Genomic DNA, 25,030 nt, shown 5'->3' with positions numbered 1-25,030 from the left:
TTCTTTTTTTGTTTGTTGTGCCATCATGAAGATGTTAGAGAATTAAGAGGTAGCCATGACGACGTAGCCATGTTTGCATGCCTGGTGACGACAAATGGGCCTTGCTTTCTTGACCTGTAGGCATGCTCAGAATGATGTCACTTCCTGTGTGGAATGGATGTGGTCTCCAAGGGCGACTGTGTCGCTGGTGTGGTTCTGATGAGTGTTGTGGGAATGTGTTGAGGTGGGGGCTAATCTGGAATCCCCCGAAGTCTGAAAGGCAGAAATTATGTTTTATTCTACAAGACAGAATAAAATACAGATGGCAGAAGGTCATGGATTACCACATGTTTAAACCCACAGTAGCACATTATTGCACATTTCCTGTGAAAATGGTAAAGACTTCATCCTCTCTGGGATCTGTAGAGAATTAGTTTTATCTGACATACAGGATGATTTCTTGTCATCCTATCTTATTGACTCTTTAAAACATCCTTATAAGATTAAAAGAGGAGAGAGAACAAAAAGTACCTGTATTTTTCCCATTAGACTAGATTCTGAAGACTCAGGGGAACCGAGAGAAATGGCACGTTGAAAAAAAAAAGAATTAAACTTATATAGGCCAATTCACAAAACATCATTCTGTCAGTTCATAAGTGAAATGAAAGTCTCCATTTCCATATAAACTTCAGCGGTAGATGCCTCTTAAAAAGAAGGCCATTTTAACAGAAGCTGATGGGCTGGAAAACCTATTCTCTCCTTTACAGAAAAAGTACCGCATCCCTGGCCAATATGGAGGATCAGGCCAATATCATTTTCATTAACGATTCAATCATAACTTTCACACATTATGTTGTTTTGATAATGCATTTAGAGTTTGGATTCAGATATGAAAGGTGATTACATAAAGTTATAATAATATATAATATCTTTTACATCCAGCCTTGACATGGTAGGAGATGATGCCCCTACAAAAGAAAAACAAAACTTTGGTTGGTTTATCTCTGTAACTGAATGTGTACTTTCTCTTGTTGAGTGTTCGGATTGAGGAATTGGATTGAAGGGGATGGGAGCCATGACAGTTGAGGGGTTGAAGGGGTTGAAGTGTTGTACGTAAAGTAACTGTTTGTTGATGAGTGGCCTAAGCTTGTGTTTCTCAAACATTCTGTGTCTGTGTGTTGTTCTCTCTCTCTCTCTCGTCCTCTCCAGAGTGAAAGAATTGAGAAGAACCAGGGAACATGAGAACCTGCAGAAGAGCCCCCTCACCATGTGACATCATTCGTCCAGATCTCCTCGTCTTTCTGTTTTTCCGTTTGAACCAGAGATGTTTTACAACAGAAGAAAAAAAAAAGAAAATGAAAAAAGATATGAAAATTAATTGAGAACACTGTAACTATTACTACTACGGTACTATTGATTCTACTTCTGCGTGTACATGTAAAACAGCAGTTTTTCATATCTCCTCTGTCTTTCTTTATGAGGGAAAAAGGCCACTTTTATGACTTCAACAAAAAACTCTGTAAAGGGGAGACTTGTAAGAGGAAGGACATTCGCTTCATGGCATTGTTTGCACTTTTTTTCATGGATTGATTTCTCATTTGTTTTGAATTATTTTTTTGGAAGCATGAATAGTGGAAAAAAAAATAAGGATACTAGAAAGGACCCTTAACATCATGAGGATCACACAAAGTGGACAAAGAGAAGAAGACAACGAGCCATGACAAGCTATGGAGTCATCCGGGGAACGGAGAGAAACCAGGCTCTATATGTGTGTCATGTTTTTATGTGACTTACTGATCATGTCGGAGGCAAAACAAAAAGAACCAAACATTGTTGGTAATTCATAAACCACTTGTATACACACCGAAAGAAACAAACAACGTACCAATCTGGCATCATCTTCATGAAATAAATATCTAGCCAGTCCTTTGTTAAGAGGGATCAAAACTTCCCATGAACGTTGGAGAGGTGTGGGCAAAGTCAACGCAAATCTTATTTTGCTGTCTTTGACAAGAATTGGAGGGGAATCAAATTGGACTAAAGTGTTTATTTTAACTGACTTATAAAATATGAAGTGTTAAATATTTATAATAACTTGGGGAGGGATATGCACATTTTCATTTGTCTTGTTTTTTCCTTTGTTCCGTTGCTTGAATCAACACCACGACCGTCTTAATTAAAAGTCAATATTAGTGCTGGTCTGCAACGTGTGTGTGTGTGTGTGTGTGTGCATCGTAGCTCATCATGAGCAACGGGACACAGAAACCCGCGAGGCCGGAGGAGGCTGCATGCTCTCAGGTCTGTGCTGTCTGTGGCATGCTTGAAATGTGGTCTTCGTTGTCTTTAGTCATTTTTTAACTGGGTGTTTCCTGTCATGGAACTCTCATTTGGCCTGGAGTCAGTAAGCCCAACACACCTCCCCCACAGTTCATAGAGTTTGGTCATTAAAGTTATTAAGGTGTTGACATAATGAACCACGTGTTATTTCAATTTGGTCTTTATGTCCTTCGGTTTTATCTCCTGACAGTAAACCAATTGCACCATTGTATGTTATTTATTGGTTTATTCATGTGAAATGGTTTGAACTTCACGGACCGTTGAGGTATTTTGTGAAGTGAAAGATCACACACATTGCCTTGATGTCTTAGAGATTCTCTGAGGGGTCCCTGAGCTAGTCCCTCAATAGTCGTTAGACAAATCCATATTTTTGACAATTGAGTGGTTTGTGTACATATGGAAGGCTGCAGGTTCGCAAAGAAAAAAAAAACATTTATCCGAATGGGATTGTATTTTAGAAATATATTATTTTATTCATTAAAATGGGGACAAAAACAGGTACCGTAAGCAACATAAACTGAATATTTGTATAGTTTTCTTTGAATGCCTAAGAAGTATGGTTGTATTGTTTGTACATAGTGTAAATATCTGGGATAAACTGAGAAACGTGCATGAAGACATGAACAAAGGTACACAAATGGACTAAAAGCATTAGTGGCTATGCTCTGTAAAATGATTCAGACTATTTCACTATAAGAGTATTTTATTTTATTTTGAATGTTCTTGTGAAGAACATTTTGCTAAAGCATGACCTTATTGCGAAAAAAAAAACTAATGATTAAAAATACTGTATTTAGAGTTAGGAGAAAATCAGCAAAATGATCTTAAGGTTAAAGGTTCTGTTTACATTTTTTGTTTATATCCATATTGTTTTGGGGCTACCAAGAATCTTTTGCCAATGGTGCCAAGTAATGTGAATGCTATATTGCTTAACAACATAATTAAGTTACTCTTTGCTTAACTGATAATCAAACAACAAAATACAATTTGCATAAAAGTCAACACATCACAATTCGAATGTCTACAGAAAGAGTTTCACTTCACAGCGAGATAATTTTTCTCTAAAGCAAAGTTCAAGTCTCTCACTTGTCCCTATTTTAACATCTTTGGCAACATCCAAACTGCTTTGCTATTGGCTAGCACTCACTGTAAGGCACAGAGCCTAGACAAAACCACATCTGTGACATCATCTGTAAGGGAAGGGAACGATTGGCTCCCATGACAACTGGTAAAATGGCTACCTTGTAACCAGAAAGCTCCAGGCCTTCTTGGCTAAATAAGCTATTCTTTTCTGTCTGAATGGGACTTTACGTACATATCAGCTGGCTAAGTGTTATGGTGTCACAGGAAAAACTGCTTTACTGTATGCCAGAGGTTACGGATGATCAAGGAAACCATCTAAATGGTGTTCCCTGTCCACCACACAAACAGCAACAGTAACACGAAACACTAGGAACAAAAGCAGTAGTCTGGCACAAACTTGTAGAAACAATAAAAAGAGGTGTGAACATACTGTACCTAGGTGCTAACAAATATAAATGTGGCATCACAGAGAAGCCAGCTACTATTGTTATTATTTGTTTTCAACCAAACACATGTTTGTTTAGCAATTGTTTGGCAATTATGCCACTCCTGTGGGTTTCACTTAGTGTTGCAACAGCTTTTGATGGGGGAGCACTGTGGCTTTCTCTGAATGCAAAGATGCTGTTCGTGAGAATGTCGAGGGCCATGCCTGCAGTTATGGCATTTCCTAGGGTTTGAGTTGTATTTGTGTGGAATGTATGGCAAAGACTATCCTGTATTCTCAATGCTCTTTGTATTGGTTGTATGTCAGTTTTGCCATTATGCAATATTTTATTTGTTGTGATTTATTTGTTTTTTTTTTAACATCCAGATGTAAGGAACTCTGTTTACTTTTTGCATTCTGTTCCTTTCTATGTACACTTTTGGTTTGGAGTGATTAAGTGGGAAGTGCCTAATCAACCTGCATCTCGACTGTGGCAAGCTTTAGTTAGCATGCGTCCCACACACACACACACACACACACACACACACCCAAACACACACACACACAAACACACACACATACACACACACACACAGAGAGAAACACATGCACACACACACATACACACAGGTGGTAGATGGTCATAAGTAGAGGTCACAAACCTTCCTCCCACAACCTCCCACAATCCTCAGCCCACACTCTCATTGACAACAAGAAAACCTTTGTGTGTTTTTATGCTTCCCTTGTTTTCACTGGCTCCAGGGTCTATGCCAACACTCTGAAATGCCAATAGTTTGCCAGTGCTTTAGGACGTGATGTCCTATCTGTGCCACCAGCTTAAAAGAATACCCACGACAGACAGATCTCATCAGTCCATTACTCTTGCCTTGCATTCATCACTCCAGTAGAGGTTTAGGACGTCAGCTATCGCACTGCTATGGCACCTTGAGAAGGTCTTATTATGCTTGCATGGTACATAGAAACCTGGGTGGTCAAAGTGCACACCCGAAGCATGCTTATTTTTGTAGAATCGGTAGCTGGTAGACTTGTTCAAGACGTGGTGTTCTGTAAAGCGCCGGACGTTGGTCTCACGTGTCGCAGAACTTTTTTCGAAGAGGGAGGGCAGAGGAGAATCCTAAAACAAGAAAACGGAGAAAAAAAATACTAAACTAAAATGTCAAAACACTTAGCACCCGACAAGTATTCACACATGACCTTTGTTCAATAATTGTTTTATGTTTCATTTCAAAGTAGGTGAACACTGATGTAGGCCTAGTTTCAGTTGTCCGAGGAATCTCACAGTCCACAGAATACACTCTCCCTGTCTGCATATCAATGTGTGTATGACAGCAGAGGCTTGGTCTTACCCAGTACAGACAGACAAGGAGAAACCTCACACACACACATACACACTAGTCTCATCGTAGCTTAGGGAGCTGCTAGCCTCCCACTGGTGTTTTTTTCTTCTACTCAGGGTGCCAAAATGAGGAGGGGGAAGTGGGGCAGGTCACAGGGGAAGTAGCCTGTTGCCGAGGACACCCTCAGCAGGATAGTCAGATTGGCGGTCCCTCCTTGAGCAGTGTTCCCCTGCTACGAAATGAGCCTGTGTGTCTCGAGAAGAAAACAACCGTGACTGTGAAACAAAAAAAGTAATTTAGCCGTTTCCTTTTTTTTTCTCTTCGCTTTCCTCGCTCACGTTTTTTTCTCTATCCAAAATGGGCTGATCTGCAATACAACTACAAGACCAAGAATGAGACCTCTCTCCTCTTAAACAAGGCACACAACATGTAATGCCAGGAATTGGGTGATGTGTTAATGAAGCCATTCACTCAGCCATGTTTTATCAGGCTGGTAAGGCTTTTTTCAATTATAATTGGGCTGTTTGATCCTGCCCCACTATGAGGGCCAAATGACAATGGAGGTTTTGTCACATTGTGACCCCCCATTCTGCGAAATATGTTCCTTCTCAACAAATTGTCTTTTTTTTTTATCATAACCATCAAATATCTACAAGTATCTACTGATCAGTGAGATATGGATATGCTGCAGTTTCTGCTGTGTGTATTCCACAGTAGCCAACCACTGCCATGCAGTAGAGGAGTAGCAGAATGGTATTACGCTTTAAAAACACTCCCTGTCTGAATGCTGCCCCTGTGATCCCACTCCCGCACATGTCTCCTGTAGTTACATTAAGTTCAGTTTTCATGTGAACACGTTTGTGTCAGAATCTGCCTGGTTATTGGCTTCAGGTTGGTCTCTGTGGGCTATTGCAGGTCAGCTTACGGGTACCCCGTGCACTGACTCTCACGACACTCTGCAGAGAGCCATTTCGGCAGACTGCCTCTCCTCCTCTTGGTCCTGGAACGCACCCGTGGTTTACACGTGCACAGGCACATCAGTAACACAGGCCAGAGAAACGCTCAACAAAAACACGCAACTTTAGCTCTCACACAACGTTTTCCACTCATGGACACAGAGCAATAAACATTTTCTTATGAACTGGAGACCTGTTAATCCTTACAAAACCAACCAATTGGACACCCGTATAGTTGACCTACTCTTATGCAAATGCCAGTATTGCAGGATTAGTACTCAGTAGTTTATGGACAGCGATTATATGACACCCTTTACCGAGCTGCACGTTTCATCATCTTCAGAAAGAAAAAAAAAAAAAAAACAAGAAACACCCAGAAAAAGACTACCCAGCCCTGCTTTTGTACCAGGCAGTGGGGCCTCCAACATTTTGCATGTAAGATGACTAGTGTTAGATCTCTTTTCCTCTCATCTTCTTGCTCTCTCCCTCTCTTTCTCTTTCTTTCCTTCTCTCTCTCTCTCTCTCTGCCTCCCCTTGTTATGTAGCCCTCTTCCTTTTCCTCCCAGTCTTCGTTTCACTGTTTGTTTTTTCGTTCTCCTAATGTGTGTTTTTGCTTTTTTTTCTCTCTTTTACTCCCTCCTCTCTGGTTTATAAGTTTTATTTTTGTAATTGTGCATGTTAACGCGTCACTGAAACAATGGATATGTTTAAAAAGAAAAAAAAGAATTCAGCTGCTGAAGCCATGCAAAACATTTTGAATTGCCCTTAAAAATATGAAAGATGTTTTCTGAATGCTTTATATTCTTTCTGCTGTAAAATAATAAAAAAATACAAAAATGAAGAAAGATTAATGCAGTATCATGCAGTGTGGTCTGTCCTTCAGTTCTATTCTGCCCCTACTGGTGATATAGTACCAGTACAGTACATATAAATACACATACACACACACTCCCACTCTCTCTCTCTCACACAAACGCACTCACACACACACATACACTCACAGCAAAAGCTGCAGACATCACCGTCATCTGAATGGCGTAATAATAGATTTTCCAGAATTGAAATCAAATCAAATAATGTCACACCTCAGTGGCTAAGTGTCCAAAGAGGGTCTTTACTGTCACTGAGCATTCCCGTAAATTCTGTCGAAAGTTGTAAATCAATTACTAGAACACTCACAAAGTCTCTTTATTCTACTTATAAGTCACCTTGCTATGGGTCAGAACTCTACTTTATGCTCTGATGATGGAAGGTAGCTCCAATATTGTCAAGCGTCACGGTCCATAGCCTCCCTAACGGTTAGACTAGACTATACCTTACAGTCGTATGCCTTGATGACGTCCTGACGTCCCTGCTGCATGGGCATCTTTTCTTATGCGGGGCTGCCGGTGAGGCTGTCCATATTGATGGTCAGTGCAGAAGGCGGAACAGAGGGAGGCCACTGATGAGCTGAATCACCTGCTGATTTATCGGGCCAATAATAGGGTTTCTGGGCCCAGGGGATTGGACGCTGGCGACAGCGTGGGCATATAAGGCTGCGAAGGAATGCCAGGAATGCCCAGACTTCCCTTCTACCTCTGCGTTGGTCACCTACCTGCCTGTACTGCTTTGCACAAAGGTAAGTCCGATCGCTTCTCCTCTTAGTGAAGTTGGCGTCTGATTGCATGAGCGATATGACTAATGAGAATCAAAGTCTCTGATGTGGACTAATGGTTGAGTTATGGCATCCATTGTAACAGATATAGATTCAATAAACAGGAGAGGAAATAACTGAGGAAATCTACCCTTTTGTCAGATGCAGGGTTCCACAAGCTTCAGTGAGTCAGGGAGGGTGAACAGAAGATGACTGAATTTTAGTTTGCGGTGAACTATGCTTCCACTGTCTTTCCGATCTCAGTTATTTCAGAAATGATCAATTTTTGCTAAATGTTGTCCTTCATAATTTGGGCACAAATTATCTCAGTGATCTTGTCTTGAGAGTTGTACTGTGTTTTCTGTGAGTGCAAGACATAGAAAACTCTACTAATAACATGGTTACCAATGGTAGTCAAACTATATTTTGAGGTTGTGAAATCAACTGTCCTTTTATTTTAGCATTAGTAGGCTGCTTTTAAGTTATTTGCTTATGTTTATGAATCTTAGCAGATGCTTTTGTCTAAAGCGTCTTACAATGACATCAAGTTACATTCATTGACCTTTTAAAGTTTCACATAACAGTTTAAAGTAAAGTAATTTTGTCTACATTAAAAAAAATCAACATTAGTAATAGATTAAATAAAATCATGTTGTATAAAATTCACTGAGTTTTTCCAAGGAGAAATAATGGTAGACAAATTAAGGAAATAATGGAAGACAAATAAGCTATAGTGGTTTCAGTGCTGTTGAATATGACAATCTAGTTAGGTCCCTATTGTATCAAATACTGGATTTATTGATATTGTGGAACAATTGATTATTAGTCAATTCAAATTATGTTATTTGATTTATAATTCCAACATTTAAAGGTGCAGTCAGCAATTTTACATGAATTCAAGTCCATAATTTCTTTTTGTCACATTCAGCAATCATCACCTCACAACCGCTAGCTGCCCATACCGTGAGTACATTGTAAAAAACCCAGTCACTGTTGGCAGCCCAGGCTCCAAAAAACTGGAATCAAACAAAGTGGGGGCAGCTCCCAAACAAAAATGAAATGCTGCCTGGAGTTTCTCTGGGATTACTGAAGATAGGGGTGAGCTACCTCTCTGGCGGGTTTAATTTGGTCCTTGGTTAAAATAATGTATGTTGTTTTGGACATAAGACTGCTAATACATTTAAAAATGAACATAAACACAATCAAACATTCCTGTGCAATTGCTGACTTTACCTTTACGTTTGTACAATTCTTAAGTATATTTCAAAGGCTGTTTTCCTTTGTGTAAATAGCACAGTTTAGAGTGACAAGAGGCAAGTGGGAGACAGAGAGGGAAATGACTATTGAGATCATGAAATGACTGCGGTCGTAATCAAACTCAGGTCTTCATGAGCACTAAGGCCCGTATGGGGTCAGGATGCGCCACCAGTTTTATACATTTTTGAATGTGACTCATGATTTAAGTGTGCATTATACTCATATACATCATGTCTGCAATATCAATAAGTTAAATCTCTGCATTTTGCTGTGAACAAATATCAAGACAGGAAAGGAATGTTAATGAAGTAAAGGAATTTATTAACCAATACTCACTACTTAAACCTTAAAAAGCACAAAGCTTGCGTGCTGCCTGCAACTGCAGTGCCTGTTCAGTGTGTAGGAAAGGGATGTGTTCCTGAGAGCATCTGGCATGTGGTCCTGAGCTCCTAAGTGTGCTCTGTTGTGCTGTATGTTCCTGTACTGTGTGCTGTAGAGTAATGTCTTTGTGCTGCTGTGTTCTGCTCGTGTTGTGCTGTACAGATGATGGCTCTCCTGGCACTGACGTTAGCCCTGATGGGAGTGTCCGCGGTCAGGCAGGCGGACAGCCAGCCACTGCGCACAGAAGCCATAGAACTGACAGAGGTGGGTCTCATGGGGCTCCTTAGAACACACACAACACAAACACACACTTACACGGATACACATGCACGCACACACACTCACATACCACACACACACACACACACACACTCTCTCTCTCTCTCACACACACACACACACACACACACACACCCACACACACACACACACACACACACACACACACACACACACACACACACACACACACACACATACTTACAGTAAGCCCATACATATGCACACACACAAACTTATACACTTAGTCACACACACACACACACACACACACACACACACACACACACACACACACACACACACACACACACACACACAGGGGAGACAGGGGTTGAGGGTAACAACCACAAACACAAGGAGATGTACAAAATCACATGAATGCACACACAAACACATACATACACACACACACACTCTCTCTTACACACACACACAGACACACACACACGCACACACACACACACACACACACACACACGCACACACACACACACACACACACACACAAGATATACAACAATACTTCTCCTTTAAAGTAATATACTGCTTTAATAACAGATAGATAGATAGATAGATAGATAGATAGATAGATATTTTATTGATCCCCAGGGGAAATTCAAGACAACAATCTACACATTAATAAAAATCTACACATCATAAAATACTAAACTAATGTATACAATTTTATGTGAGCCCCTTCATAGTAAAACCATTGATGCACCGGTTGATTTCATTTACTGCTGTACTTCCGCGCACCCAGTTAATCTTACAGCTCTACTCCTGTTAGCTTTCCTGAATTTCCCCTCGGGGATCAATAAATTATCTATCTATCTATCTATCTATCTATCTATCTATCTATCTATCTATTTATCTATCTATCTATCTATCTATCTATCTATCTATTTATCTATCTATCTATCTATCTATCTATCTATCTATCTATCTATCTATTTATCTATCTATCTATCTATCTATCTAGCTTTTAGCGTTGCTGCGAGCGGTGGGGCCTGTGGCTCGGCCGGTAGGAGAGGAGGCAGCGCTGGCGGCCGGCGGCTACCCAGGGGATAACGGGGGATTATTTGAAGGTGAGCAGATGGACAAGAGGGACCTGCCACGCCTGGGGGTCTCCATCTTCCGCTCCAATCCATCCAGAGTCACCAACAGTAAGACGTAAGTGCCAGAGCCTTTTACCGCAATCAGTCAGCACATGTACAGTGGTCACATTTAGAATCAGTGGACAGAGGAACACACTGATGTACTGCTATTTTACCTCTTGGGAATTAAAGGTGTTAACCAAAGGATAATCATGATGTTGTATTTCCGCTATGCTCACACTTTTAAGAGGAAGCATGACTTTCAGCTATATGTAGTTTACTGGTTTACTGATTATCCGAGTAGCTGTCATAAAATCCATTCAACCTAGGCTTTATTCTCTCTCTCTCTCTGTGTGTCTCTCTCTCTTTTACACTGACGTTGGGCAGGTATAAGGACACAGGAAAATGTCGCACCTCCTACATGCATGAGAGGGGGGCTGGAATCCAGGGTTGAAAATCCACATCGTTGTCTGACACATGTGTCAGATAAAAATGCTATATTTAAAATCTATTTTCAGTACTGGCTATTTATATGTTCAGTTCTCTGTGAGATTTTTCTAAAATCTTCACAATGCTATGTATGTAAGCCCTGTGATGTAAATAAAGCTCTGCTCTGTCCTGGATCTTCCTGTTTTATTGTCATATTTTGTACACAACTAAATGGGTCCTATTGTGAGTATTCCCCAGTATGTATGTGGTAGAATAATGTAAAGAGTAGAATAACAAACTGGAAAAAACAATAGACATATTATAGATGTACAAAAAATACATTTCCTCCACACTCCTCCAGCCATTTGTCTGATTGTTTTCAGTGAAATAATTGAAGGAAACAGAAATTGACTGAGATGTGATTTTTCTAAATATATGGATTTATTGTTTTGATCATAACATCCATGGTGATCTCCATAGAATATGTAACATAAAATGTTTGTGGACATTCTGCAATAATGGTTGATATATAAAAATACCAATATACAATGCCACATTTAGTGTATGTGTGTGTGTGTATAAGGTTGCACGTGTGTACATTCAAGGCATTTAATATGTGTTTGAGGGTGTGTGTGTGTGTGTGTGTGTGTGTGTGTGTGTGTATGTGTGTGTGTGTGTGTGTGTGTGTGTGTGTGTGTGTCTGCAGGTTGTGGGATGAAGAGAGAGTGCATGCATACAGTTATTCTCGGAAGAAGAAGCCCTGTGTCAGCTGAACATTGTGTACAGTAGCTGTCGCTGCACCTGGTCACGTCCCCACAGTCTCAAACACAGTACTTCCAGAAGCAATCAGAACTCCTCTTTCTATATCCTCTCCACCCACTGTAGGGACGATAGTGCCGCTGTTTTGCCAGGAGTACCTGATTTATCCAGAGAAGAGCCGAGAGAGGAGCAGTGAAATTAACAGTTCATCATTATTTAATGGTCAGTTAATGAACAGTTCAGCATTATTAAATGGTCAGTTAATGAACTGTTCATCATTATTTAATGGTCAGTTAATAAACTGTTCATCATTACTCTGTATGGTGAATATATAAACAAGTGGTTCATCATTCATTACAATAAAGGAGTCCCTGTGGCCCGCGGGCCGAATCCGGTCCGCCAAGCGCATTAATCCATCCCACCGAGCATTTAATTAGGTTATCAGGCTGCTCGCTATTTTTTTCCTGCGATAGAGGCTATGTTGATTAGCTTTACTGCAAACTGCTTTTCACTCTTCTTAGAGAATGTTTACAATGTCAATGTCAAAAACATCATGTTACATTGCAGCAGATCTAACTTATATGTTAACGTTAACATTTTGCTATTCCATTTAATTGGGAATGCGTCTGAAGGGAGAGAGAACAGCAGATTCCAACTGGCTTGTCATTGTTGATAATTGATATCTCCTTCTTATAAGTATAGTATAGTATATATACCCTGTTTTGATCCTGTGAGGGAAATTTGGTCTCTGCATTTATCCCAATCCGTGAATTAGTGAAACACACTCAGCACACAGTGAACACACAGTGAGGTGAAGTACACACTAATCCCGACGCAGTGAGCTGCCTGCTACAGCGGCGCTCAGGGAGCAGTGAGTGGTTAGGTGCCTTGCTCAAGGGCACTTCTGCCGTTCCTACTGGTCGGGGTTCGAACCAGCAACCCTCTGGTTACAAGTCCGAAGCGCTAACCAGTAGGCCGCGAAAACCAGGGGAGAGCGCAAACACAGTCCCCCACTACCAGAAATTTTGCAGTCGAGATTCCAACATTTGAGGAATTCGCAGGGGTCAGCATGACCGGCTGTGCAATGGCCGAGCCTCGCCCTGGGCAAACAACCTTTTTGACCATTGTATCTCCCCTGCCAGGTAAGTATGTTATAAGAAACTTTTAAAAGGAAATCATGAAAGCAACAGTAGTTTCCACTACTGACCACTAGTGACAGTGCATGTATACTCACAGGGGCACCGCTGGAAGGGGCGAGGGGCGAATCTAAGGGCCCAGCACTGACAGGGGCCACCCAGAAGCCCCCCCCCCCAGAAATCCTCCCCCTATTACTATTTATTATTGGGGGGCCCAGAATTATTGTCTGTCATAGGGCCCACATTTTCAAGCAGCTCCCCTGCACACTCATTATGTGTGTTATATTTGACAAAGGACAACGGATCTCACCTGTCTCAGGGCCTCTCTAGGGACTAGTCCAGCTGCTGTGAGACCTGAGAAAGACACACGTTAATGTCTCTGATTCCTGACTCTTTAGTCCTTACAGCACAGGCATCCTCAAAGACTTAAATCTCAGTCATGTTTAACAATTTGTCCAATCTTCTGTTCAGGATTAAGCCTAATAATACATACAGTACACTGTAGTTCACCTGTCCTATAATGTCATGTCACCTTGGCTTTGACATTAGCTAATCTAGACATTAGCTACTACACAGTACACAGTAGCTTGATTGTTCTACTTCAGATAAAATGAGTCAACATAATTTTGCATTATGGTTATTAATGTGTTCACACTGTTTTGTATTTGTTGCTAAGATGCAAGATTAATGACTAGATGACTCAAAAAACATTTCTCAGAGGCTGTTTCTCAGATGACTCAGAGACTGATAATTTTCATTTGTATACATCTCCTGGAAGATAGACAGTTGCAGTTTTGTGATGACATTTGGATCAAGATAACGTAATGTGAAACATCTGAGTCATAAGTGTGTTTACCGTTGGTGTTGAACAGTGGGGAGAGGTCAAGCGCAGAGCCTCTGGAGTCAGACAGAGACATCTCCTCTGGGGTAGTCATGCCGTCCTCCTCCATCAATACTGAGGGAAGTTGCACAAACAGTAAGGCCACTGCCCTGCCCACTCACACAGTGATCACAAACTTTTTAGTGACACTTTACGGTAAGGGTACATGAATCATCATGAATTCATGCATGAATTAATTCATGAATTATGCATTAGGCCTACTTAATTCCGTTATATCTTATGAATCATCAGGAATTGACATGCGTTCATAGTCTATCATGAGTTCATAGTCTTAGCCTGGGTGTTCCCATGCTGCCTTGCGCACGATTTGATTCACGCTGCTAAGGCAGCCTGGAGACCATGGAGCAAATTTTCGCCTGAGATAGGGAACCAATCACAGAACAGGGGGGAAAGCAAGACGATGATGAGCTATGCACAGACACATTTGATAGACATCCGTGGCACCCAATAAACGGATCTGGGCATTTTTTTCAAATACGAGAAAATGAACGTTTGGTTCCCAGACCACGTCTCATTGAGAAGTGGTGGTGCTAGCCAGGCTATCATAGTCTATCTATCTATCTATCTTCTTTCCCACTGTTGCCATAGTGTTTGCCCAGAGGTCAAAGGGAGGTCAGGCTATGGGCTGTGTAAAGTTCAAATTCAGTTGCTATTATAGTACTGAATAAATAAAATAGATTTCTTTCTGAGGCTGATGTTCATTCAGTAGTGAAAAGTTAAAACACCACCCCCACCCCCCTAACCCCAACCAAATGTGCATAGAACAGAATATCATCCTACACAGATCACCAATATCTGAGTGTTTTTAAAGTAACGTCATTAATTCAGAGGTAGGGCTGTCAATCGATTAAACAAAATCAACAACATCAAATTAATTACATACTCTGTGATTAATTAATCTAAATTATTCGCATATAATTTTTACTGTGAAAGTATTTTAAATATTTAAATTCAAACGAATCATTGAATAATCAGCATATAGTGACATTAAAGTTCAAAAAATATTTTATTATTATTTTCACTGTTCAAATAATGGCCATAATAATCTATGATATGATCTAATATGCTGAGGAAATAAATTCAAAAGTGCTTCGGGAGGAAGGTTTTTTTCACATACAAGGCATTTCAGGCCACAGATATGGGGACACAATGAAAATAAATTAACACTCCCCTCAATGTCAACACTATTTCTTTGCATTGATGTGTGACTTTAGAGTTGACGAACTCCGATATGATATGCAAATTCCTTGCTGCAGACATTGCAGAGGACTTTATTTTAATAAACACTATATTTTTATCAACACCATCAGGCCGTTTTTAAAAGTAAATGTTCCAATCAATGATCTAGGCGGCACATTTTCTTCTCTCTTCTTCATTTTACAGTTAAATGGTTACTGACTAGAACGGCTCGGGGTCAAAGGTCATACCGAATCGATTAATCTGCGCTATTTTTTTTAATCAGTTATTTTTTCTCAGATAAATTAATCTAAATTAATCAGTTATTTTAACAGCCCTATTCAGAGGTAATTTGTAGACACACACACACACCATATGAAGCCCTGTGAAAGTGGTACTCACCAGGCCCGGCGTAAGGCATCTCGGCTGAGTCTGAGACAGGGTGGCCAGTCAGGGTCCCAGCGCTGACCAGCAGCAAGGCACAGGACAGGAGGAGGTTCCCGATCATCTTTGCACAGTGGAGGGGGGAGAGAGAGACAAAATGGCTGCAGGTCACACCCTGGCTGTGGGGAGTCTTCGATGTCTCTCCTGGCCCTGTCTCTAGGGATTATATACCCCTGTGTGGCGTGGCGTGACATGGTTTTGTGCGTAGTGGACGTTTCATAGGGGCTCTGCAATGGTGTCACCTCCCCCCCCACTCCACCATTCATAAATGTGTATCATGCATAAATCACAGATGCTGGTAAAACCAACAAATAGACAGCACAATAAAAATGCAAACATGAGACACATGCTTCTCCATTTGACAGGGAGATTTAACGGTGTTGACCGCCATTAGCTTATTTTTGCTTCTGCTTTTACTACTTGAGTTCAGGTGTGCAGACGGGCCCTTCATCAACGCCTGTGTGAGTAATAGGCAAAAGAAGGCCCCTGGACCAATTTTCTGAACAACATCTTTAATCTTTCCACTGTTCTCAATCTTGGTGATAGATTTAGCATTTAGGGAATGTGTTGTTTGTGCTGTTTACTTTTCAGTGTGCAGGCCTTAAGAGGCCATATTAGCATACATTTGGGGCTCAAATAGACAATATGTCAGGTAATAGATAACTTTTTTTTTCTGGAACGTCAAACATCGGAAACATCTAACAGCGTCTTACTCCAACTCTAGCATGGCTGTGCCGAATTAGTTTGTGTAATTGCCTGGATGAGGTAGAATTTACTGGGCTAGGGCGATTGAGGGCAGTCGCGTCAATTCAAGCTCATAAATATCAGGAGCCTGCCGCTTGGCATTTGTTGATGGAGTTTAAAATAGGTCAGATGTCTGTATGTGAATCAGCTTGATTGATGAACTCATCATCTCCAAGCCTTGTTCCCAACCAAATGATGCATCGACGGTCTCTGTTTTTTCTTACAATAGCCATAAACATATTTATGTGCACTGGCAGAGTGGACTAAGACAGGGAGGCTGCCACTGATTAACCGTTCTGTTTAAAAGACCAAGGCAGACAGCATACAAATGACTCACTCGGGCACCTTATGAGACAAAGGCTTGTTCAGGTTGTTTTTGTTTGTCTTTCATTTTGACTTGACCTCTGAATCAGTTTCCTTTTTAACTAAATGTGGAGAATGAGACAGTTTGTTTTAGAAGACCACAGAAATGGTTTCAAGGTCTAGTATGTTTTAACTTTTATCTGTCCTATTGCAGTGTTTCAGTCAGTGACATCGAAGCAATATTGTAAACAGACCAAGACTGTTCAATGGAAATAATTAAGCTAAACCTGACAACAAAGGGAAGAGGACTTTGTATGTAGGCTATAAAGTTTGACATTGGGCCTGCGGTGAATTCTGTGGCATATTAGAGGTCATTTGGTAGTAATCAAATATGTTGCTTCACTGATCATCCCTCAGTAAGCACCACACATTAAAGGAATTATCCGGAGTAAAATGCACTTTAGATCAATTTACGGATGATTGGGGAATTACATCACGTTGAGTTAACATCAAATCATGTCATTGGATGTGTTTTGAAAGTTCGATGTTACTGTTTTTAGTCAAAGCTTCGTTAAGCGTGGAAGTGAGAAGGGCATATTATTTGCCGCTACAAAAGCTATTTTTATACCTCTTCTACAGTTCCAAACAAAACCCGTGGTAGTGGTAAGGGTCCCTAAAGCCAAACCCGAAGTATCGAGGTCTTTATGTGGTCGGATAGAGTCCAGAATGAATTTCATCAAGCCAGTGCCTTTCGAAATGTTGCCATCTTTGCTGCCATCTTTAGGGGAAAGTCCGTAGGGAGTCGATTGCCAAGTGTGCTCTGGAAATTCACAATTTACTGTTAAAAAAAAAAAAAAAAAAAAAAACATAGTCCAGTATTTCTTTTTGAAATTGAAATGAAGTTGTATGGACTGGACTATGTTTTTTTAAACGGCAAACGAATTGAGAATTTCAAGCTTAATTCTACGGACTTTCCCCTAAAGATGGCAGCAAAGATGGCAACATTTCGAAAGGCACTGGCTTGATGAAATTCATTCTGGACTCTCTATCCGACCACATAAAGACCTCGATACTCTCGGGTTTGGCTTTAGGGACCCCTCTACTCACTACCACGTAAAGTGTAATGTTGTTTGGAACTGTAGAAGAGGTATAAAAATAGCGTTTTGTAGCGGCAAAATAATATGCCCTTCTCACTTCCACGCTAACGAGCTTTGACTAGAAACGGTAACATCGAACTTTCTTAAAACACATCCGAATGACATGATTTGGATGTCAACTCAACGTATGTACTCCCAATCAACCGTAAATTGATCTAAAGTGCATTTTACTCCAGATAATTCCTTTAAGGTCAATCAACATAATAGGTTATTCAATTTCAGACTACACTGCTATCCAGTAATGCTTTACTCCAGCAGGTGGCAGAAAATGACAAAAGACATGAGGTGCGAGTGCTGTGAAGATAACTAGTAGGCCTCCACATTGAGTATTTAAAGGGGCCAAATGTATATAAAAATGCTTCCAGACAGAGAAATAATTGTAAAAATGTAAAGACTAAGGACACACCGAAAATCATATCAAATAATGTTTGATAATAAAGTCATATAGTTGTAACAGTCAAATAATAAAATCTCATAAATTAACACTTTAATAACATACCCAGAAGTAAAATCAACAATAACACTACAGTACTGATGCAACTGCCACTACTGCTATATGCTACTTCTACTCAAATAATAAAATAATAAGTCAAATAATAAAGTCACATAGTTATAAATTAACACTTTAATAACCCAGAAGTAGTTGCCTATGCAGTAATGATAACAGAAGTACTGCTGCTGCTACTGCTGTTAATAGACTAGGCTACTACTATTACCAGGCTACTACTAATAATAATAATAATGATAAAACAATTGCTGGTGTTGTTATTGTAAATATTATGTTTCATCCATGATTTTATTCACCCTGCAATAGCCACATAGCCTAATTTCAAGTCGCAAAGCCTCACTGCCAACAGAGCACATCCAGCCTTCAGACCTCTCCCAGGGTTGTGGCGCTTCTTGGCAAATTAACTACAGCTAGTAAGTAGACAATTTTATATGCATAAAACAGTGTTTCTATTCAATTACATCAAATTATGTATTTAATGATTAACACTTGAACAACCTCTTAGAAAACGACAAGGCTCCCAATTAGTGTGACGCAAGAGTATAGACGAAGTTTGTCCATGCGGGCTTCCATTGTCCAAGTCTGTCAGCTTTGTTCATTGACAAAAGTTAGGGATGTCTTATTCCAAGACGGCCGTCTGATATTACCCTACTGGTTAAGTGGCAAACAGTGGCAACATGTATGTAGAGGGAAACGTTTTTCTGTACAGTTTGACGCCTTTTAAATTGAACGTATAGTCTAGTCTGGCCGTGAAAAGGATTTGGCGACGCTGCTCTTAGGAACAACCGAGGGACACATTTGGGATATTGAATTCGTTGGAAGGTTTTGGTGTTAGGTAAGTTGTGTGTAATTTCTCTATGCATAACATTCGTGTTGTGTTTTCACCCTGCAGACTTGGTTATCGCCGCATATTTATAACAAGAGACAAATGGGAGTAGGGAATTGCCACCAGCACTGGATTCGCTTGGAACGCGGAACTAGTTATTGCTGGGTTAGTCACAGAGCGACTCATCTCGGTAAACATTTGTGAAGTTAATCACCACTGAGTCAAATTGTTAGAAGGCTTGACTTATCAAATGAGCTTTTGTTAACTGTTTTGGTATCAATCGTTGGATACTAATCTTGAAAGGGAAAGCAGTCTACGTTGCCAAAATTCACTCTGAAACTCCGGTGTTTTGAATTGTGAACGCACGTGCACAGGTAGGCTAATTATGCAACACGAATAGGCTATTTGTAACATTAACCTGCTCAACTCACAATTTTAGATTGCAGTATTTGTGGCAATTTTATCCTAAGACTGATAAACAAAAAAATCCCTAATCACTTTCACCAAACAATGGTAATATGTTATTCCCAGCGTTATTGCCTTGTCATTTTTCTGGCGAGCTATTTGAAACCACCTGTCACCTCAATAGTCACCCAACACCACGCTGTAAAATTATGTCGAATTGCTTTGATGTATGTATATGCCCCAGAGGATTAGTGTGAATACTGATGGCATTCTTTGAAAGCGTTTCGTGCACACTCTCTGGTAGAGAGACAGGCTGAGTGCCTCCTCCGCTCGATTTTTTTAGAAATGTAATCCTGTTCTTCTCTACCCACTCTCTCTCCAGCGCTCTCTTCCCTGGCATAGAAGCCGGAGCCGCAGCCTAAAGTTGTCGGAGTCGTGGGTTCAATGAGGATCTGAGCGCTGCCTGCCTGCCTGTCAGGACCGCCATGGCGGAGCTCGAGATAGATCAATCCAACCTGCCTCGGGTCGAAGAGGGTAAGTCTTGGTCACAGCTGTCATTGTCAGCTCTCCAGGAAGGCTAATGTTATTATGTGGTGTGAGTTTTATTCTAGTGCATGCTCATCAAGTTCTGTTCTTGTGTGAGATGGCATGGGGAATGTTTAGTGTGAGGTTGCACCAGGTTACTCTTCGCTTCTGGTGTGTTGAGGTATTTTGTCATTGTGCATGTGCAACTATAAAGTTTGCCACTTGCTTGACTGTTTGTATGTCTTTCTCAGCACTATTCTAGAGACTGTCCCTTGGTCTAGGATGGGTGGCAAGTTGTTGTTTTGGTAAAACAGCAGACTGGTCTGAGCTGACTAATGAGCTGACTAATGCATGCAGGGTGGGGTGGTGACTGCCATCTCATCTAGCTCTCTCTCTCTCTGTGTCTCACTGGATGCACTGCAGAGTCTGGATGGCTGTGATAAGACCTCAGACTCATGATTTCCATTCCAGATGCCTTCCATATTCAATTTCAGGAAGGGTGATCACTCACCAAATGAAGGCTCTGGAATTTTATTTTCTTAAAAAAAAACAGACAGTCCTTATCGCCTAGACCAGTGTTTCTCAAACTTTTCAGACCAAGGACCACTTAACCAATAAATAAAAACCTCACAGATTAAAAACAAAAAAGAGTAGACCTACTTCAACAGTATAATACACAATAGGCCTACTCACTGAACCACCATGCTTATTGTCTTTGCACCTTGCTTAGTGTCAGAGGATTCAAATGATTTAAACTGTCATACAATACAACTCGCACACAATGGCAGTGTTGCAGAACTTTTTGGATTCACATACAAGTTGGCTCAATATTGCAAACAACTCATCTATATTATATTTTACCATGTCTTGCTCATGGACCACTTGGGATAGCTTGGGGACCACACTTTGAGAAACACTGGCCCAGACGGTACTTCCCGTCAATGAAATGCCATGCTCGATACCTGAAGACCATAAGTAGCATGACTGTATAATAGTTCTTAAGCTGCAGTATGTGACTAAACCTTACTTTTGTGACTGTGTTATTCTTGTGACTGTCTGTGACTGTAATCTAGGCCTACTGGTGCAGTGTCTCCCACATGGAGATGGTAGTGTTAGCATGGAAATGGATGGTAGCATGGAAATGTTGTGGTAGGTGATGGGATTTAGGGCACAGAGCTTGACTCTGCATTTCTCTCGTGGGGCAATAAATGACGGTCAGTGGGGTGGGGGTTCCCCTCACTGACCCTCTTTCCCAGCACAATGAGTTCATTGTGTGCGAGTTTCATTTTTACGCTTAAACAAGCAGTGGGACACCAAACAAAGCCACCATTGGACATCAATGAGCTGGAATCTGCACGTCCCCCAATGTAATTGGTGTACATACAGGAGGGCTACAGAGTAAGGCCCCCACCTTAGCCTTACTTTTTTCACTGCAGGTATTTTAATTAAATAGTCAATCCCTCAATATGGCTGCTCCCTGAAGTTCAAGGGTAGTCTCAGATTGTTTATGTAGTCCTACACTGGTTATTTGTACGAAGAAGCATAGACTTCCCATTCCCACACATGCTCTTCTCTGTGTATATCCTGCATTTTCTCCCTCCCGCTCCCTCTCCCTCCCGCTCCCTCTCTCTCTCACATATATCCGGGTCTTGCCTTTAAAGACCCCAAGCCAAAAAAAGCTCTTTGTTTTTCTCCTTTGTTTTCAGTTCCATTGCTTTTTTTTTTTTTTTTTTTTTTTTTTTTTTTTTTTTTTTGCTTTGTTTTCTTTTTCATGGACAACTCTCCTGATCTAGCCTGACCGACCCCGGCCCCCAGCCCCCAGCCCCCCTCCCCACACCCACATACACAAACACAATCCTTTTCTTCCTGTCCTCATGTCTCTCCCCCAGTCCCTGAGGAGTCGGCTGGGGCTCCATCATGCCCTCTCCCCTCTGACATCCTCACACACTGACACCGCTTGACCCAGGGAAAAGGACTCTCACCAGGCCAGACAGCTATTTATAGCAGGAGCCCTGGAGCGGAGTGACCCAGGCTATACTTTAAGGTGAGGCAGAGATGGATCAGCCATGGTTAGACGGTGGGTGGGTGGGTGTTTGGATGGATGGATGGGGCTGGGTAGAGTCAGACCTATAAATAGGCGCTCTGTTGCTTTTTGAATTTCTCCCTGCTACAAACACCCACTCTCTCTTCCTGATCGTTTTGGATGATTGGTTATGTTGACACCAAGGGTACATACGGAAACACTTAAGACATGTCATATTTGGAACTCTTCCCTTTGCTTCCCTCTCTTTCTGTCCTAATGACTGTGTGTGCTCTCTCTGTGCAGCTCATACCCTTCTCTCTTGAGAATGTGGTTTTCCTTTGACTTTTTTTTTTTTTCTTTCATTCTCTGTGCTTACTTCTCTTTTGTTGTCTTGGATAGCATACCCTATACCTTTTTCCTTTTTGATACTTTTCTTTCTTTTCTGTCTGTCTTTCGTTTGTTCTTTCTTTCATTCTTTCATTATTGTCTTTCTTTTGTTTCGTTCTTTCGTTCTTTCTTTCTTTTGTTTCGTTTCATTCTTTCTGTCTGTCTGTCTTTTGTTCTCTCTCGTTCTTTCTTCCTTTCTTATGTGCAGTTGCTCCAGACATGACGTGAGTGCAGACTGCCGAGAGTGGGGGGGCTGTGCTGGATGTGCTGTGCTCTCAGCAGAGGAAGTGATGGAAGGGGAACTGTGTTGTTTTTTCCATGCTGGTCAAGGCCATGTGCTCATGACTGCAGCATGCATGTTTTCCTCCGCTCTGGGCCAACAGAGGAGGAATGTGTGCAGGCCATTCATCTCCTCCTGCCCGAGTCCCCCCCTAAGCCAATTTTGTCCACCGCAACTATTGGGACCTAATTATAATGTCAGATACACGTCAGAGCTTGGACAAGTTGGACAAGTCCATTCAGTGTCAGTTTAATGAGAGTGCAGGGACTTGCAGTACTTATGGTGAAATTACCACACTTACATTGTGGATGAATTCCAATTGCAGGTCTGATTCTGAATGAGAAACGGTAGCCTTAAACTGTGCCTGAAGGCTCTCTTAAGCTTTTTTTGTGTGTTGATGTCGCCATCTGCATGTTGGTGGGCTGGGCCTGGGCTGCGTCAAAACAACTGAAAAACCTGTTGGACTCATTTCAGCTCACGCACTCCCCTAGCTGCTGCAACTCAAGCAGCAGGCTTTTTTTTCTCTTCTCAAACTACTGCAGGCTTTTGGAAAGGGAAAGAAAAGTGAGTTTACCTGCCTTGTAAGGACGGCACATTAGTCCACACACAGCCAGCCAGCTGAAGTGAGCCAGGGCTAAAACTCTCCCTCTCATCTGCTGCACAGTCTGCCTGGTCCAGATTACTGTACGTGTAATCCCACCTGGGGTACGCTAGGCCTGACTGCAGAAGGTCCAGATTACGTGTAATCCCACCTGGTGTGCGCTGGGCCTGACCGCAGCAGAAACAATAGCAGCAGGTGGCTTATCCAGTTAAGGGCTCAGCCAGACTCAGTGGGATTTCCCAGTGTAAGGCGCGTTGTGGCTCGAGCTGCACGCCTTTTCCCAAATGCACTCTGTCCATTGGCATGTCTGAACAGAAGCGTGAAAGCCGCGACACTTGACCTGTTTTGAGAAACAATGCTCGGCATGTAAACAAACACGTCGGCAAGGTCAGTCCTGAAACATCAGCACATCAGATGTGTCAAGAGTGCCTGCAGCTTATGCCAAATAAGTCAAATAATTGCGACATATGCGAAGAACATATGGGGGGTGGTGGTCACAGATGGACTAAGTCGAGTTGCTGAAGGCCTCACATACAAACTAACACATACACACACATACACACAAAACACACACACAAACAAACACACACACAAACACACACACACTATGCACATCCATCTCTCAGAGCTGCAGATTCTCCCTTGGCTGTTTACAGACTCAAAGACAAAGGCAGCAGCACATCTTCAATGGTGCTCAGTGCTCTGGCTGCGCTTGTGCAAAAGCTGCTCTAAAAGGCTCATTGTTGGAGATCAGTAGGGCAGGTACGGGAAGGTCTGTGTGTGTCTGTGTGTGTCTGTGTATGTCTGTGTATGTCTGTGAACCGTCTTTGTTTTTGTCTTTGGGGGGACCGTGAACACAAAGAGCCCTTTTTGTGCCTTCACTGAAGAGGGCAAACCTCAAGGGATGGGACCTGTTCTGACCCCCTAACTGAAGATGACTTCTGTTTAGATTGGGGGATGTGTGTGTGTGTGTGTGTGTGTGTGTGTGTGTGTGTGTGTAGAGCATTGTACTAGGTACTAACTTAGACTAGGTACACAATAGCAGAGGTCAAATTCAGGAAAGTATTGCAACATTCCTGCTAATTCGATTTGAACGTGATCATTGCTTTGAACCTCTGTGACAATTTCCAGCAAACGCACATTAAATCATGTGCCTCCAGCTTATTACTGTTAGATTCATTTCATGGCATCTGGATTTAAAAGGTTTTACCCATGGGAGCGGCAGGCAACTGTAATACGAGACAAAAATTACTCAAAGGTGGATGTACGGTAAACAGCAAGGGAAAATTACTTAAAGCTGGATGTAAACAGCAAGGGGAAATTGCTCAAAGTTAGATGTCAATTGTAAATAGCGCATTCCCAAGTAATTAGTAGTGTTTTTCTACGAACAATGTGGTCATCACTTGTCATGACATTCAGTTTAGGGTTATTGTACTTGAATTATCTTGAATTCATGCATGTAAGGCTTCTTGAATTATTAGGAGAATATACAAGAATTCATATTATCTCATGCATGAATATCATCATTAACTAAGCATTAGCTTCCCATGAGTAATCATGTTTGTGGCCCCTCAGCTAAAGTGGTGAATAGGTCCTTCTTTAACACTGATGAATAACATGTTATTGATGTTGGAAAAATTGT

General features: G+C 41.4%; 3 protein-coding genes and 1 non-coding gene across 5 annotated transcripts in view; 2 read left to right on the top strand and 2 right to left on the bottom strand.

The window, feature by feature from the left end:
• camta1a (calmodulin binding transcription activator 1a) overlaps positions 1 to 6,978 on the top strand; it is a 410,932-nt gene extending 403,954 nt beyond the window's left edge. The window contains 1 exon segment of the mRNA XM_048240791.1: positions 1,189 to 6,978. Within this exon segment, the coding sequence (XP_048096748.1) occupies positions 1,189 to 1,221 (33 nt within the window). The 3' untranslated portion in view covers positions 1,222 to 6,978.
• A 4,512-nt stretch (positions 6,979 to 11,490) lies between these two features.
• uts2a (urotensin 2, alpha) lies at positions 11,491 to 15,735 on the bottom strand. The gene is made up of 4 exons (XM_048241663.1): positions 15,588 to 15,735; positions 13,965 to 14,063; positions 13,419 to 13,462; positions 11,491 to 12,130 (listed from the first exon to the last, which is right to left on the bottom strand). The coding sequence occupies exons 1-4, from the start codon at positions 15,691 to 15,693 to the stop codon at positions 12,035 to 12,037; spliced, it is 345 nt and encodes a 114-aa protein (XP_048097620.1). The 5' UTR covers positions 15,694 to 15,735; the 3' UTR covers positions 11,491 to 12,034.
• LOC125294063 lies at positions 12,958 to 13,122 on the bottom strand. The gene has a single exon (XR_007193476.1). It is a non-coding gene; the product is annotated as a U1 spliceosomal RNA (small nuclear RNA).
• A 2,955-nt stretch (positions 15,736 to 18,690) lies between the features above and the next one.
• Positions 18,691 to 25,030, top strand: part of LOC125293860 — a 31,550-nt gene continuing 25,210 nt past the window's right edge. Inside the window, exons 1-2 of one of the 2 annotated variants that reach the window (XM_048242045.1) lie at positions 18,691 to 18,754; positions 19,955 to 20,106. In XM_048242045.1, the coding sequence (XP_048098002.1) occupies positions 20,058 to 20,106 (49 nt within the window). In that variant the 5' untranslated portion in view covers positions 18,691 to 18,754; positions 19,955 to 20,057. Of the gene's footprint in view, positions 18,755 to 18,882; positions 19,177 to 19,954; positions 20,107 to 25,030 lie in introns of those variants that run through there. The other variant, XM_048242044.1, reaches the window with a different exon arrangement.

The sequence above is a fragment of the Alosa alosa genome, chromosome 4, assembly GCF_017589495.1.
Source record: "Alosa alosa isolate M-15738 ecotype Scorff River chromosome 4, AALO_Geno_1.1, whole genome shotgun sequence".
NCBI classification, from domain to species: domain Eukaryota; kingdom Metazoa; phylum Chordata; class Actinopteri; order Clupeiformes; family Clupeidae; genus Alosa; species Alosa alosa.
This window is presented reverse-complemented; position numbering and strand designations above follow the sequence as displayed.